The sequence below is a fragment of the Artemia sp. Qi Xiang Cuo genome, chromosome 1 (genome assembly GCF_049724085.1).
Source record: "Artemia sp. Qi Xiang Cuo chromosome 1, ASM4972408v1, whole genome shotgun sequence".
NCBI classification, from domain to species: Eukaryota; Metazoa; Arthropoda; class Branchiopoda; order Anostraca; family Artemiidae; genus Artemia; species Artemia sp. Qi Xiang Cuo.
In genome coordinates, this window is record NC_142794.1 from 68024911 (window position 1) to 68042779 (window position 17869).

Sequence of the window (17869 nt, forward strand, 5' to 3'; positions counted from 1 at the left end):
ACGTCGTAAGAAATATTTAAGAGAAATGGGAACTTCCTGGGGTGGTGTAAAGAGGGAGGCTTTGAATAGATTGGGATGGAGGAGGAGCGTGTGTAGCTGTGTTGGCCTCAGGTGGCTTGGTGTTGCGGTGAGTTGTTAGTAGTTAACGCGCTACACGCGAAAATGCATATTTGCTTCAACCAGCAAAATCAAAATCAGCCAAATATTCTGTTTCTCCATTGTTTACTTTAGATTCAATGAAGAAGTTTCCCAAACAGCGGATGCATAAAAACACTATTAGTGTGACCCTAGAATAGCCTGCTAAATCTAAGGTTTCTGGAATTGCTTTAAGTCCAAATTATTTGTATTTTTGTTTTAAGTTTTATGTATCCAACACTTTTTTTGGAAAGTTGAAACATGGCCTAAATTCCTTAACGTCAATTTAACGAAAATAACTTTTGAACTTGAGAGGACAAAATTCAACATTTTCATTATAAGACTTCTATTATAGTATCTAGATAGCATGTTAACATAGGAGAGAGCTTATTCTTTAATGCTCCCAAATTAGAAAGTATTTTCCCTGTTTTAGATAAATCTTAATTTGTATGCCGAATATGATATCTAATTTTACTATTCCACTTCGTGGGAGTAGTATTAGTTTTAGAATTGAGAAAAATTCAAAATCAAAATTTATGTTCGAGTTGTTTGTGATAATTGAATTTTAAGGTTCATTTTAAATGAAATTTTTTATTAGATTGAACCATTTAAATTTTTTATTAGAGGTTCTGCAAGTGATTTTCTGCAGTTCAAGAAGTCTTATGCCCTTTCCCTACTAGCTACTTTGATACTTATAGGACATTTCCACATCAGAATTTGAAGAAATATCTCGTATTGAAATATGTATTACCAGTTTATTTTTCACTTTAGAAGGGTATTTTATCAGGGGGTAACAATGGATGCCCATATAATTCACGTTGAGGATTCAACTATGTTATTTTGTTGCTGTATTTTTTTTTTAATTGGATTATTTCTCAGTTGTAAAATTTTGAATTACTGATATTCGCTTGTTTAAGTAGCACATCGAAAAGACTTTTCCGAATTAGGGTAAACTGCATTAATCGTAATTTCTAACTTCGGGGAAAATTGCTGTTTTTATTATTGTTTAGCCTTATCCTTTATGGTGAAACTTTGTTTTAAGCTAGCATACAAACTTATAGCCCCAGGAAAAATAAGTAGTAGGATTCTCACAAGATTGGCTGCCTTTTTCTTATTTTAAGGAAATCGCTCTTTTCTTTCATTTAACAAATAAACTGAGGAAATAGAGTTACCTTCAAACAGAACTTATCCTCCACCTACGATCGCAAACTAAATTCCTTCAGACCATCTTAGTGCGTCAGACTTGGCTAAAATCAATAATATCCAAAGCCCCCTTCCCTCCCTTCTTGAAATCTGAAAAATCATACACAAACATTTCAGTATCTTAAAAACACTGTATAATGGTTAAGATCTTTTTTGGCTTGATTTCTTCACCCCTCCCTGTTTCCTCAATTTCAATTTGGGTTATAGTGCCACTAGAATGAAATCAGGGCCCTTGGCACCTATGTAGGGTTTTGTCCCCCCCCCTTCTCTTCTTCCACAAATTTAAACAAATTGAAGATCATGTACCTATTTACCTGAATATATAATGGATCTAGGTATTTTCCCCCAAGAAAACTCCCCCCGGTAAATCCTTCCCCCCTCCCCATATCCCCCCTGGGTAATTATCCAGGCTTATTCTAAATGAATGCAGATGATAGATTAACTCCTATCCCCCCTCCTAGACCCTTTCCTATTTTTATCTGAAGGCTCATGAAGAATTATATAATTTGGGTATTGAAATGTGTTCCTTTGGACACCAGATCCCCCCCCCCTCCGCCTGCACAGTGACCCACCTCCCCCTTCTTTATAGTACCGTATGCGCAATTATACATCATCAAACATAATTTCATGAAAAATCATTTGAATCAACTGAGTTAAATCTAGCATTAACATAAATGTCCACACTGACAATTTGTCTTGTAAGGATTACACGACTTTTCACTGATGATTGCGCCACCACGTGGCATTACTTCCTCTGTAGCTGGAAGCTCAATATGTTTTCTGTTTTGTTTTTTCATAGTTTCAAATCGATTGGCATTCTCAGAATTTTCAGTTGGTAGCAACTTGGTTCTCTTTGGTGCAAAATCCTGTTTTTTTAAGATTTTTTGAAAATCAGGAAATTTTCTCAGGCTTGTAACTGTTAATGGCTGACGACATTTTGAGTATGCTGTACTTTCTCTTTGGATGCTCAATTTTGCGTGTGGGAAATTTTTGATTGGAGGGAAGTCTTAAGGGGCGGGGGGGTTTCCAGGGGGCAAACGCCGGCTCTTACACGCTTAATCCGATAAATACGCTTCTGTAAATTAATGTATCGGGTTGAAGGGCACTAGGAGATTTAATATGCATCTAACCTAAATTTGTGAAATAAAAATGTCATGTATTGCCTTGGGCTTTTGAAGGACGAAGTTATGTTTCTCAGATTAGATACGACGCTTTTATTTACACAAATATCATTACTTCTGTCTTTAAACCTCTTATTTGAAATATTTCCTAACCCGTGGCTGTTATCTTGAATAATTTTGTGGTTCCCTCAATTTCCTGATTTTTTTCTTGCATTCATGTAGTAGTCACGCAATAGTTGTGATAGAAATGACAGGTAATTCTTCCCTTGAATTTTGGAAGTCCAAAGAATCAAAGGTGAATATCTAACTTTATAATTTAGACTTTGAAAAAACAACAACAAGTAATACATCCCTGATGCGAGTGGAGTCGAAATTTTTCGTTTAGTATTAATTAAAAAAAGCTTTCCGAAAGAAAAGTTTTGAAAGAAAACTAAAGAGCATTATTAAAATTAAGACCAACAAAAATAAAGTCATATAATAATTCAAATTAAAAAAAAAACCAGAAATTACTGTCAGAGAACAAACAAAACTTAAAACAACAAGAAATTTGAATAAATAATCAGATCAAATCTAAAGATAAGAGATACGGATTTAGATGAATAAACAAATTTCAAAAAAGTAAAAATTAAATTGAGTGTTCAAGTCGAACTTAAAACAAACTAAAATTACTACAAACAGGATTTTGGCTACTGTCCCCCTCCCCCATCCCGTAGTCGTTAAAGTTCTAAATACTGCTGAAAATAAGAAATAAAAAACTATAACAATCAAGGTAACTGAAAAGAACTAATGAAAATAAACTTAATATTTAATTTATAAAGATATACATTCTAAGAAATCTCAGCAATTCAAGATTCTATTTCACTGTATTCTATTCATTTTTCTACTTTATTAATATTAGATTTTTTTTAATTAATTTTGTTTTCAGTAAAGCAAAAACTCCACAACAGGCTTTAGAACTTTTCCGGCTGAGGGAAGGGATGAGGCAGTAGCCAAAACCCTGCTTGTAGTAATTTTGATCGTTTAAGTCTGACTAGAGTGTTCAGTTTCATTTTTCCTCATTTTGGGATTTATCTATTCATCTAAGTCAGTGTTGGATATTTTTATGTTTGATATGATTATTTATTTTCATTTATCTATTTATCTATTTATCTTTTTTCTATTTATCTATTTATCTATTTATCTATTTTCATTTATCTATTTATCTATTCATCTAAGTCAGTGTTGGATATTTTTATGTTTGATATGATTATTTATTTTCATTTATGTTTGTTTTTGGTATAGTTTGTTCTTTGATAGTAATTTCTGGTCGTTTTAAGCTTGAATTATTATAGGATTTTATAATTGATTATTTATATAACCCATAGGAATTATCTATATTCATACTGAAAACAAAATATATTATCATTTTTTTTATATATATAGGCGAAGAAACTTCTATTAAACAAGATATTGAATTGCTGAGATTTTCAGGAATTAATATCATTGCATATTAAACATTCAGTTTATTTTCATTAGTTCTCACCATTCATCTTGATTGTTAATAGTGATTTGTTTTTTATTTTTCGTCAATGTTCTGAAAAATTAAAGTACACTGTTCAAAATACTTACAGTTTTTAATAAACGCAATGTTTCAATGACGCACTAGGCTTCAGAACTATTATGGGTAGGGGGTCAAGAGAATGAGTCCCCTCCGAAGTTTGTATGGTCAAGTACTTCACAACGAGATCGAGGCCAAAGTCCGAGTTCGAGTCCGTTTATTTTTAATTGAAATCAAGTGATGAAAAATTTAAGAGCCATGGCTAACCGGAAAAAAAAGCCAAGACAGATAGTCTGAGTGAGAGGTTACATTTACATTTTGTTTTAATTTTGTTTGCATTTTCACTGAAAGTTGAATATGAACAAATTTCTCTCTAATCTTCCCCCCTCCCCTTGTTTCCCCTTTTGGTGTTCTCAAAAAAATTTCCTGACTGTGTGTGCGTAATAAACACTATTTATATGGAAATTGACACAGGATCAAAATTAACGTAATTTCTGACTGGAAAAAATACATGCAAGATATAGATACCAGAGGATAACCAAAAGCAGTCAGCTTCACGGTTTCTGTTTGAGCATAATTGGATGACTATGGCTAATTACTCTTCGAGGATAGGTCAATGAAAGTGTTTAAGAGAAACGAAATTCTGAAAGCCGCCTTCTAATTAAATGTTGCGGTTTAGGCTAGAAATATTTCCTTTTTTCTACGTTTTTGATAGGGTTTTCAGCACTATTTGTAATCCCACTCTGATTCCCTAAGAGCAGCTTTTATTTTGAGTCACTTGAGATTTGAGGCCTTTTGGAGGCTTTTTCATGTACTTCGGCTATTTTGTTCTATTGCTGGTTTGTATATTCGGTCTATTTCTTATAAATAAGTAATTCTTTATTACTAAGTTCAATAGACATGACTCCGACCTAAATCTTATTCTCTATTAAAAATAGAATAAATAGGGGGGGGGAAGGTAGATTCACTATCCACCTCTATATTCGTATTATGTATGTGTTTATTTAAAGATAAAAATATTTATTTAGGTTCTTGTTTTTTTTTGTTTTTTTTTTTCGAGCTGCTTCTTTTTTTTACCGGTTATTTTTCATTTCCAACTCTTTATCTCGTGTATAAGGAGGGAGAAATAGTTTTATTTTTATAATAAAAATATTTTATTAAAGAAATTTCTTTGGGCTTTTTATGCCACAATCTTTGAAGTTCTCTGGAAGGAGGAGTCCTCCCTGTCAATCTTGTGACTCCCAAGATCTATCAGAAGTGGTCTCCTTCATTCCATATAAAACTGAATAAACAGGTGCTTCTTTTATTCTACACGAAATCTAAATTAAGTTCTTTTTTTATATAAAAGACATTTGGAAACATTTACAACATTTATTTTTTTTATGTATAAAAAACATTTTTTTTCTCCAATTAGAGGGCAAGTAAGGTACCCAGAATAGATTATACGCATCCTCTTGCTGCTGTTGACGCTAATAAATTTAAGCTTTTATTTTAGTATTGAACATTTTTTATAATTTTTTTTTTCAACCGTGTGTTTCATATACGAGGTTGGGCAGAAAAGTAAACAAAACCTATTCCCTTTTTCTGATTTGGTTATCTTTTTTATATCCCACCCTGTTACCCCGTATTAGATCAGGTATTATACTTATAGTGCATTCAATTTTTCCAGTGATGCTATTTGGACCAAATTATGCCATTGAAATCTTTCAGGACGAATTGAAGTACTATAAGGAGTTTAGAAGCCGTTACTCTAAGTTCTTTTTTTTACAGTTGTGTATTTCCGGTGTCAATTAGTGACTAACTTATTTTTCAGGGTATACTAGGCATGTATCTTAGTACAGCCTGTGCTTGTAGATTAATAAAATTCTAAGTACAAAAATTTGATTTTAAGTTGATATATATTGGAATTATTCTTGATTTTACGCCCAAAAGGCAGCATTGCGGAGAAAAAATATGTGACATCAATTTGTTTGTCGAAATTGTGACAACTTCTTGTTTCTCGCACAAGTCTCTTATGCCTAATTCAAACGAATTGGAACAACCGACGGTTTTTCACAAAAACCGTTAGTTTTTCGTTTGGTTTTCCTTTAGATACAACGGGATTTCTGGCTTGACTTTTTGTTCTAGAAAACATAAGGTTTTTGGTTTTCCTCTAGCCTGCAAATGAATAAAATTATATTTAACAAACTTAAATGTAAACATTTTCCGAGTGAACAAGCCTTGGGCTTTTTCTTTTGCTTTTCTGATGGGAAATCCCATGCAAGGGATTCCACCATTAAATAGACATTTCCACTTATTCTCGATTTAGTCGTCGTTTCGAAGAACAAGAATAAATCGCTATGACATTGATTTAGAAAATGCTTGAAAAATTTCAGCTGACATTGGATCTTCATTAATTCAATGCCATTGAAAGAAATTTAGTCATTTTTAGAAGACTAACTTAGCCAGAGGTTGACAATTATCTTAAAAGCGTGAAAATGTTAAGTGCGACTTTTAGGCATGATAACACGGTTATGGCCCAGGTACATCCATTACGAAGAATGATCGGGTTGGACATCTCTCTTGAGTAATCAAAGATCGATAGCCTTTCTAAATACCCCACAAGGGAGATGAAGAAAACCAAAAGGTCCTAAACTAGATTTATGCTAAAATTATAAAGAGTAATACATAAAATATTGGGATTTTTGAAATTTCCACCTTTAAGATTTGAAGGGAATGGGAAGTTCTGGCAGTGTCTTTGTCTCAAGTGACCTTACACTGCTATGAGATTGTAGTAGCAAATTTCGTTTTCGTAACTGGTGTAATTTTTATTTGAAACCCGTATTTTTAGTAAAAACGGACATTGAAGGAAAGCCATTTGTAACGAGAGTCTAAAAATTATTACGGATTTTCGGATGTCATATATCATTAATAGTATTTATTTGGAAAAATATCTTAGTTCTGCATAACAGTTTTTTTGTTGGAAAACGGATTCGGTTGACAAAACAACTCCAATTTTGGAATTGCTTTGTCATACAGCTTAGGTTGGATGGCACAAAAAATCACAGCAGTCATTCTATAATATCACGCTTAAACACTAGTCTTCTCTGTTCTTTGCTAATGAAAAGGCTTGTGGATAGGTTTTGATTGTGACACAAAATAACTCGAGTCTGAAAATTAACGGTCCTGCTAAAAAAAAGTGGTCGTATTAAGAATAAATGCGGTTTGCTTGATCTTGCTCTATGATTTCCTGAAAACTTAATCAGACAATCATGCCGTGCTTCAATATCACAAACACACGGAAAACGCGACTGTAAAGACCTATCCTAGTTTTGTTGAATATTCGTTACTTATTAGTGGTGAATTGATCCTTCTGCTGCAATAGCTTAATTCAAAGCAAAGAGGGAAGGAAAATTGCAAGCAATCAAAACTCAATTAAACATTACTGGTAAGGCCTTGAATGAAACAGTAGTTCTGGGCACGTGCATGCATCTAATTTGTTTGTGCACTCAATGTTTAAACTGCTCGTTCCTACTTCAATCTACTTCTAACCTTATTTCAACACCACTAAACTTCTATTTTTTTAATAGTTTTTGTCCAAATCTTAAACTTCTTTTTGTAAATCTAATAAAGTATCTGCCAATATATAATCTTTTTTTCGTAAATTAGTGTACTGGCACGTGAGTCTGTTCTCAAGATGCATGAATTGCTATTGTTGAACGTCCTTATGGAATGATTAATCAATTCTTATTATCTCCATCCAAAATTTGGGGCAGTTCATATAAAGACGGGTGTTATTAATAATATCTTCAGTCATTCTCATAAGTAGACCCCACGAGAGGAGTTTCGGAGTTCCGGGCTTCAAGGGTGCTGAATTAAAAAAAAAGGTAGAAGTATAAGTTGCAAGGATTCCCTTTAATTAATCGAAAATCAAAGCTTCTTTTTCTAGACCTTTTTGGTGCTTATTTTTCAATTGAATATAAATTTTAGCAATATCTAAATCAGGCATGCACAGCTGTTTCCCCACATTTTCATCCTTGTAATATTTCGGCAAAAACTTATCGTTATCTAGTTGCAACTATTACTTGAATCTCAGTGTAAAACTTAAAATTGGATTTCCTCTATTAGATGTTTTTACCACCTATCGACTTCTTACACTTCTATCGACTTCTGGCAGGAACTACTAGGCAAATTATTTCAATCTTTTAGGACCTTGAATACAACTCATGAATCATTTCCCTATTTTTAAAGAGTTGTTGCCATTGATGTTCTTTAATTTATTATTTCAGGCCTCTAGCTAGGTGGAAGTATTTTAGTAAAAAATCGAAAGTATACCAGTCGAAATTTAGGTCTACCTGAAGACACCAAACAATACTCTAAAATACAATCTTTACAGAAAATTCATGCATTTGCTTCAAATGTAGATACAGAATGGCTCTTCTGATGCCCAATAGCTATGCCTTTGATCTATCGCGCAATAACTTAATTGTATCTATATATGAGAATTCGCATTTGATAATAGGTAAAAGCTTTTAACTGCAAATAATATCTTAAATTTTTCCCCTACCAATTTATCCTTTTTCAATATAACTTTTTAAAGGTGAAAATTTCAAGGAACCCTGCGCTATAGTATGCAACCCCATACTAACTCTGTAGGATAGGATCAGCGGATTGTTGCATGGATTTATTGGCTCTCAATGCCCAGAAAATCTGGTTAGAGTTATCGTTTGATTTCTCTAATTCTATGGAAAAATAGGGGCATTTTTCTCGGAGCTCCGTATCGGCCACCCAGCTTATTAGACGCATCTGTCCTGTACCAATGAATGTCAATATTTTTGTCATTTTCTTATCTTCACCTTAATGTAGTATAAATACTGTACAAGATTTACCGGAGTCACTATCAAATGAAAATTGAAGTACATTTGTCGTTGGATTTCCGCGTGAAACTTCTATTTACACTTAAATTTCTGTTTGCTTCGAAATTTCTATTTGCAAAGGATGGGGTCGTGTCCTGTCGAAATATCATAGTGGAATGAAGCAACCTGAAATCTATGGCTTGCGATACTTTATCAAATGACTTTTGAGGAGTCTAACATTATACAAAAAATGATAAGCATGAGTTGTGTTGTCCCAAAGCATGTAATATATATGTGTGCATGTTTTATTTTTAGGAAATCCAACCAAGTGTCACAATTGATGTCTGTTGTGCATGTAATCGGAAAGTTTATGCTATGGAACGCCATGAAGGTTCTGGACGTCTTTATCACAAAAATTGTTTCAAATGCTCACAATGCTCATGCATATTAAGGTAAACTTGACATTTTGATGTTTTATGAATTTGCAATCATAAATTTTTACCACAGTTAGGTTAAAAAAAAAAGAAAAAATAATGAAGATTTCCTCTCCATGCAGATAATGAACTCCCACGATATTTAATTGAGATCTAATGACTCTTTTGTGACAAGAAAAACGACGTTTTTTTCTAATTTGCAGTCATAAATTGCCGTCAGGTCTCTTTTAGTATTACAACACTGGAGATTGAAAAAAAAAGTCCTAGTTCAGCAGAAAATGTTTTGAAGGTTAATGACTAAATTAAGCGAAATACGAATCAATTCGTAAGCGAACCCGTATGTGTGTATACTCTATGACATTAGAGCTTTGAAACGGCCAAAACCTTCATAAAATCTATGCAGAATTTTACACGAGGGAATTTTATCAGTTTGCCGGTGCGTGAGGATAAAAGGATCATATTTGTGTCGTAATCCGTATATTAAGTCTTAAGTTTTATTAACTCTTCGCTACAACATATAAAAATTCATTCTTCTATTCACTTGTAACGCCGGTAGCTAACTTTTTCATTCAACGTAGCGCAATTCACCACGCAGGAGTACATCTGGCTGAACTATATAATAAGTTGACAAGTAAGTTTAGACAATATCACCTCTATTTGATTACAAGCTCAAGCGTGCACAGCTAGGGCAGGCGCAGGGGATATAGAAGCTGTTCTAACGTGTAGGAATCGCGACAACAGTTTTTAGGAGAAGGGGTTCTTTAAACCAGTCTCTAGTAATCAAGTTGGACTGGCTTCCATGCAACCATCACAATTCGGATGGTTAAAAGAGCTAATGCTATTGTGAATAGCAACATGCCGTCACATTGAGAAATTATTTTGGCTTTACGTTTTGTTGAAATGGAATCTTTAATGTTCAGGCGTGGGACCTCTTTTTCATATGTTTCTTTTACTGTGACTTCTCTTATAATGATTATAATTTCATTAACTGTAACTGATCTCATCAAACACTGCCATTTCTAGATACGATACAGCCGTGGTATCGGGTATTGGTAACAGATTCAACATCTTATAATCGGTAACTACCCCAGCCTCGAATTAAAGTTCTTTTAAGTGTATTATGACAGTAAGTCATGTCAAATACAAGTGTCACAGTATTTGTTACACCGTAGTTAATGTCATTTGAAAAGAAAATGTGTTAAAAACGGGTGCATTTATTTTATTAAGATAGTGTACATTTTACTCGTTTTTAATTTATTCTCGTTTTTACTGTAAATGGAAATGCAGTATGGTTTAAGAATTTTTTTTGCGCGTCAATAACAATTTTGAACAACCTCTTGATAAAGATGATACCCAGGAAATAGTTGTTGAATTCAGTAAAAAAAATTAGACTATATGACGTGTGAAAAATATTTATTTTAGCTTAAAAATATTCAGGTTTCAAAAATAGTCAATATTCAGGGAATCGATGATGTATGCTTTGTTTTTAAATAAACCCAGTGTTACTGTTAAAAAAAAAATTGTTCTATGATTTGAAGATGGTTTTCTGCATGCATTAAGAGATATTTTCCTCTGTATTCTTCGTCGAGGTTTAATAACGTTATAATTAACTCATAGGAATTGCATCAGATCCGTAATATCCACTAAAAGGGTTAATTGCGAGATTTGAACACCCATGGACAGAAATATAGAGGATATTTGTAGGAAAGAAGTAAATTACAAAAAAAAGCTAAGCTATACAAGTAGCAATGGGGAGAGGCCCTCAACTCAAGAAACAATTCAACCTCTAGATACAATAGATCTATGATATCTAGTATGAGTATATGTTACTTTTAGTGTCAGGTTGAGCTTCATGGTATCAGAGTCTAACCCAGTCTCGAATCTGAGTTCATTCAAGTATCATATGGCGATCTATGATGCCAAATGTAAGTGTCAGAGAAAGTGTCACATGGTAGCCAGTCCCGATTTGGAACAACCTTGTGATAAAGGCAGGGCCGCGAAAAACATTGCTGAATTCTTTTAAAAGAATTTTGCCCTCTGACTTATAGGGAATATTTTTTTTAAGAAAGTTTTTGATTAAAAATAATAAGTAATTATTTTATAATTTTACAGTGGTTTTCTGCATACTTTGCAAGAATCAGTCTTTTATATTAAAAACGTGTGAACAATACGCTGATGAGGCACACTATCTGTTAATATTGTTCCAGCAAGTAGTATATACGGCGCAGAAAGAGATTAAAATCAAGTGCTTGATCAAATAATTATGCTTTTTTGTTTTTTCATCAAGACCTTTTGAATGGTAAAATCTTTAAAGTTCGTAAGCTAGATCGATGGAACTTTGTGGAAAAGATCTAACGTCCAATTAGACATGACATAACCTACATTAAAGAGAGTCTGCTCGTCATGTTAGTTTCCAAAAATGTATAACAATGGCGAAAATCACAAGTTTCTTTTGCATCTAGAGTTATCGGTTTTGTCATCATTTTGTGATCTGTCTGATCTTGCAGTTTGATTAAGAGACCTCTTTTGGATTATAGCAATAAATAATTAAAAATTATCAGAAAGGATTTAGATAATATAAAGGTAGAAAGAAAAGTCTAAAAAGGGAAGAACAACTTTATTTATTGTTATCACAAGAAAAATATCGTTGGATAATAGCTTTTTCAAGTAATTACTCAGTAATAAAACTCCCTAATATAAGAATATAAAAAGGTCCATGATTAGTCAGCTGAGGTTCTTTCACTAGTCGGAATGATATACAAATTCTTACGAGCCTTCATTAAGCCTGTGTGGTAGGCCACTTAGCCAATGTGAAATCACTGTAAAGGAGCAATTCTAGAGCCCACTATTTTTCTGAGAAGGAAAAAACAGCTTATTGTCCCCACAAGAACGTTGTTGCCTGATGGTGCATCCTTAATTAGTTTTCTTTAAAGACGTTAAGATGGTGATGTTTAGACTTTAGACGTATGTGTGTTTCATTTATTTTAATAGGAACAGAACTATGCACAATTTGAAGCATTTGACTCTAAAAAGTTCTCCAGATAGGGACAGAACTATACACAATTTAAAACATTCGACTCTAAAAAGTTCTCCAGATAGGAAAAGAACTATACACAATTTAAGAGGAACAGAACTATACACAATTTAAAGCATTCGACTCTAAAAAGTTCGCCAAATAAGGACAGAACTATACACAATTTAAAGCATTAGACTCTAAAAAGTTCGCCAGATAGGAAATTTCTAATCTATCATTTATCTCTGACACTAACTTCATAATCTAGCTTTATTAGTTAACTTTATAAAAATTTAATGGTTTCTTTATAGACTGGACTCTTTTTCGGTCAATGCTGGAAAGCTGTATTGCATTGTGCACTACACGCAAAACTTCAAAGTCAAAGGGAATTACGAGGAAGGTTTTGGCACAGAACCAACTAGCAAAAACTGGAAAACTGCAAAAACAGAACAAATTAGCTAAAATTTAGTTTGTTCATATCTAATAATGTGTGTTTTACCCCTTTGCCATTTAGAACATATTTAGCCATTGTTTTATTTTTTAAAGTTATTGTCAAGGTCATTTTGTTTATTTCAAATGTTATTTTTAACTATTTTGTTTTAAAAACTGGGAATAATCAGAAGGTTTGGTTTGTTGTTGTCAAATTGAAAATGGTGATGAATTTAAAAGATATACTTACTTTTAACATTGAATTTTAGTTAACCTCATATGTGGATAGGTTTTCTTTAGAATTTCTGCTTAAGATTACCGCTAATAATTGATTTTACTGTGCTTTCATAATTTCCATAACAGCCTACTCCTTGTTCTTCTGTTTTTCGAAAATTGTCTCAATGCTAAAGGGGAGATTTATATATTTTCTTTTATATCGATAGAAACAATTTTAAACTGAAAAATTGCTTCCATAAGTTCTTGAGGGCTCGTTACAGTCATTATCTATTAGTTCAAGATTTATTAAATCTTATTTTATTGTATTGAATAGCATGCATATCTAATAAAAGAATCACTCTTATGGCATGCAATGTTACAATTGTTTGCCTTCAGGCTATATCTTTGCTTCTGAAAAACTGCAGTTTCCTCTTAAAGTGCATATTTGAGACTAGCAAATACGTCAATGTACAAAACTGCCGAAAAGCAAATTCAAAAGTCTGGATATTCTAATAAAAGATTACTCACCATTTCGGTGGGAAAACCAAATTGAATAGCCGCCAATTACTTCGCTAGACTTCAGCTTACTGTCAAACTATGCCATTACAACTAATATTTTACTTCTTCGAGATTCTTTTTTCTCTTTTATTAATTATAAGGATAATAATTTAATCTAATGGCTGTGAAAGCATTCTTGTTTTTTGAAGAAAAATATCCTTATTAGTTGGTTGTGTAGTTAATATTTTTATGACCTTGTGTGTGTGTTCAAAGAAATAAATTTATGCTTATTTTAATTTACTTGCCTTTTTTTTATCTAGCTTCACCGTTTAAAATAGAAAAACACTGACCATAAAATAAGTGTTTGCATTTTCGCCAATGGCTCTGGCTCTCTGGGCTGCCTTTTTCCCATCAATGCGTGGTAATGATCTATCCTTTCTGAGGGATTTCCGTGCATTCGGTCTTATTTATGATGATTATTTTATTAATAACGCTTATATCTGCTGTGCTGTGAGGTTAGTTGATCTTAGATGCTGTCTCCTGCTCTTGGTCAAAGCTTATTTTTCCAAAGGAAGTTTCTCAAGAAATGCCTTTTAGAAATACCCTGGATCATTTGATCCCCACCAAAATTTGCGTGAACCAGATGGCGCTTCCAAAACATGAACAAGGGCTGAAATTTGAAGGCCAAAATCTAGCTTTCATACGAGAGCTCAATTGTAAATTCTTCAAAAGGTATAAAGCACCAAAATCAAATCTAAGATAGCAACTCCCTCGCGGAAAGATCTAAAATCAAAGTTAATACATTGAGAAAGCACAAAGCGTGACAAATTTTAACGAAAGTTGCTTTCTGACACTTAGTTGGATCTTTACTTATTATAAGTTCGTTCTAAAAGAATTTTTGGTAGATACCTAGCGGCTCATTAATTTATACTATGGCATCATGCAATATATGCTACATGTGTGCATCTACATGCTTGGTAATTAGTAGAGCAAGTTTTTGGACAGTGAAAGCGTATTAAAAACTTCTGAAGAGTAAAAACTCACTCTAAAACTTAATTGCTTTGTTAACTTGGATTTTGCCAAAACTTAAGACTTATCTTCACTGTTACACTTTAAGGTTATATCTGACATTTTCACACTTCTCAAATATTTCCCAAAAATGTTTTCCAAATTGCATTAAAGGGGGAGGATCAGTGGTCAATCTGTTTTTACAATCCTTTGATCCTCTCTCGGCATAAATGCCCTTCTGATCTGCCTTTGAGGACAGCTTGGCAAATAGGTGTTTGCAGTTAGTTCATTTGTGTAAAAAATGTCGTTTACGACCTTTAGACCTTTAGGCGACGCTGATAATATAAATAAGCACAGCATCAATTAGCATCTTAGTGTAACTAGGTCTATAATGCCTTTAAGCTGAAGACAGGATGGCGTTTTCACAATTTGTACAATGCGCTACAAGGTGTCTTTTAGTTACAATAAAATCTCCAATAATGAAATATATTTTATTTTTATTTTTGCGTGCAATGTCCCTTACAGCTTGATGCTATCTAGTAGTTCCCTAATGATAATCAATTTTGATATAGTGTGTTTTGATAGTCATTGCAAGTTATGCCTACAGTCTTCTGAAAGTTAAAATAGAAAATCTTGTTTTCCAAAAAAAATCTTTAGTATTCAGAAGCATCAAAAGCTAGTTTTTGTGTGTTTCTTGGGGGGTCGGATGGCTATTGAATTTCACCAACTGTTTGAAGCTGATTTACTGATTGGAAAGTGGTTCATAAGAACGGATTTATTGATTATAGTTGGGATTATGATAAATTTATTGTTGAATTTCGGTGAGATTGGTCTAATTACGGTGCTTGGAGCCAATCTTGGTGAGTATGTTTTGTTTCAACATTGTTCTTAGCATATAAGTATTCCTGCACCAAGTATTTCAAATGTGTGTTTTAATCATTTTAGTTTGGTGTGATTGTATTTAAACAAATTTTCAGAATGTTTTGAATTGTTGCCCAACGATTAAGTTTCCAAGTTATTTATTTAATGCAAATTAAAAAACTGAGAAAGAGCGTTCGCTAATGCGTCGGCCCCACGTTGCTGGATGCAGTGAAGATTTTGTAACAGCAGTTTACTAAGGTCTTAAATTTTACATAAAGAAACATTTTCTGTTGACCCCTCCTCCTTCTAAATAATCGAGTGCAGTTTGTTTCATCAGTCTCGGCACCATTTAGTTATGGAATAAAATCTCTTCAAGAAAATATTGTTGTATTGAAAATGGCGTGGTCCCTTTTGTGGCTTAGGACCATATTTGAACATCGTACCCTATTAACATCATACAACAAGGCCTTTGGGGTTGAAAAAAACCTCAGAACCTGGGGGCAAGGGTAATAAGTTATGCCCCGAAGGTATATAAGGTTTTTATGGAAGGGTTGGTCGTGTAAACCTCGGAGGGGCTCATTCTGTTGGAAATTGAAAGTTTTAGTTCCCTTTTTAAGAGTCAAAAGTGGCAAGATGGCAACTAGCCCCTCTCCCTACACTCTATTTTCCTCAAAGCCATCTAATCGAATTTTGTTCAAAATAGACCAAAGGTCAGATAACAAGAACTTCGGGTCTACACAACCATCCAGAGTCTGGGGGCAAGCGTTGTAAGTTATGCCCCGGGACATACAAGGTTTTTACGAAGTGGGGTTCAAAGATTATATAACAATTTCAAAGATTATATAACAATGGCTTCGGGGTTAATAAAAAACCCCAGAGCCTGGGGCAAGGGTTGTAAGCAATGCCCCGGGGAAATATAAGGTTTTTATGGAACAGGTGGCCGTATAAACTTTAGAGGAGGCTCATTTGACTGGAAATTGGAAGTTCTATATCCTTTTTAAAGAGTCAAAAGTGACCGGAGGGCATATAGCTCCCCCTCCACGTCCTCTTGTCTCCAAATGCATCCGATCTAAATTTTGGGGCAGCCATTTTGTTCAAAATAGTCCAGAGATTATATAAAAATACCTTTGGGGTTGGCACAATCCCTAAAGCCTGGGGGCAAGGGTTGTAAGTTATGCTGTAGGGACATATAAGGTTTTCTATGGAAATGATGGCCATATAAAGTTAGGAGGAAGCTATTTGATTGGAAACTGAAAGTTCTAGTTCTCTTTTAAGAGTCAAAAGTGTGCCCTGGGTGGAGCACTTTGTAAGTTATGACCGTTGGGCATGCAAGGTTTTTATGGAAGGGTTGCTCGTTTAAACTTCAGAGAGGGCTCATTTGACTTGAAATTGAAAGTTCTAATTCATTTCTTAGGAGTCAAAAGTGATCAGAGGGCAACAAGCCCCCCCCCCCATTGTCATCCTTTCCCAAAATGCATCCGATCGAAGTTTTGAAATACCCATCTTGTTCAAAATTGTACAAAGATCATATAGCAATGCCTCCGGGGTTAACACAACCCAGCCGAGCCCGGGGGGATGCGTTATAAGTTATAAACTGGGAGTATATATGGCTTCTATTTAGGGGTGGTCGTATAAATCTTGAAGGAGGCTCATTTGATTTGAAATTGAAAGTTCTAGCTGCATTTTTCAAAGTCAAGAGTAATTTCAGGGCAATAATTGGAGCCCCCCCCACCCTCAGACACACTTCTTTTTCCTAAATGATTCCGAAAATTTTGAGTGAGCCATTTTGTTTAAAATAGTCGAATTGTCAAATAACTATGGTTCTGGGTTTGAAACCCCTCCAGTCCTCGGGAAAAGGGCTACAAGTTATGCTAGTTGCCCATATTAACATGCAATTTTATGTGGAAGGCGGGATCGTATAAACTTTGGAGGAGGCTCATTTGATTGGAAATCGAAATTTCTTGTGCCCTTTTTAAGACTCTAAAGTGATCAGAGGGTAATCCCCACCCCCTCCTCGTGCTTTTTCCCTCAATGCAAGGGTTAAATGCTATACAAGTTTCCAATTATTAATATATAAGTTTTTTTTGGAAGGGGTGGCCGTATTCACTTTGGAGGGGGCTCACTCGACTGGAGATTGAAGGTTCTAATTCTTTTTGCAAGAGTAAAAAATGATCTAAGGGCAGCCAGCCCTTCCCCTTTTCTCCAAATGTTTTTGGTCAAAATTCTGAGATAGACATTTTTAAAAATAGACAAAAGACCAAATAACTATTCTTCTGGGATTAAAATTCCCCCCCCCCAAGCTCCAGAGGTAAGGAATGTAAATTATGTAAGTTGCTTATTGTTACTTTGATTACTTTGTTACTTTGAAATTTTTTAAGTCAAGTTTATCTTGTTACCGCAGTCAGAGATTTCATCACGCATCTGTATGAGCATCTCTTATTCGAAAATAGCTTTAAGCGATCTTACTAAAATCGAGCCTTCATTACCAGGGTGAATGTTTTTTGGGACCTAAAAGCAGAAAAATAGCTTGCTCATTTCGGGACCTAAAGCCATATAAAGTCGGGAAAGCAGCATTCCAA

At 34.0% G+C, this 17869-nt stretch overlaps 1 protein-coding gene across 31 annotated transcripts in view; it reads left to right on the forward strand.

The window, feature by feature from the left end:
• The window catches only part of LOC148956633 (uncharacterized), a 204917-nt gene extending 191200 nt beyond the window's left edge, over positions 1 to 13717 (forward strand). For 30 of the 31 annotated variants that reach the window (XM_089086197.1, XM_089086341.1, XM_089086186.1 and 27 more), the window contains 2 exons: positions 9147 to 9283; positions 12590 to 13717. In XM_089086197.1, coding sequence (XP_088942323.1) covers positions 9147 to 9283; positions 12590 to 12740 — 288 coding nt within the window. In that variant the 3' untranslated portion in view covers positions 12741 to 13717. Of the gene's footprint in view, positions 1 to 5665; positions 9093 to 9146; positions 9284 to 12589 lie in introns of those variants that run through there. The other variant, XM_089086274.1, reaches the window with a different exon arrangement.
• Positions 13718 to 17869: the final 4152 nt, after the last annotated feature.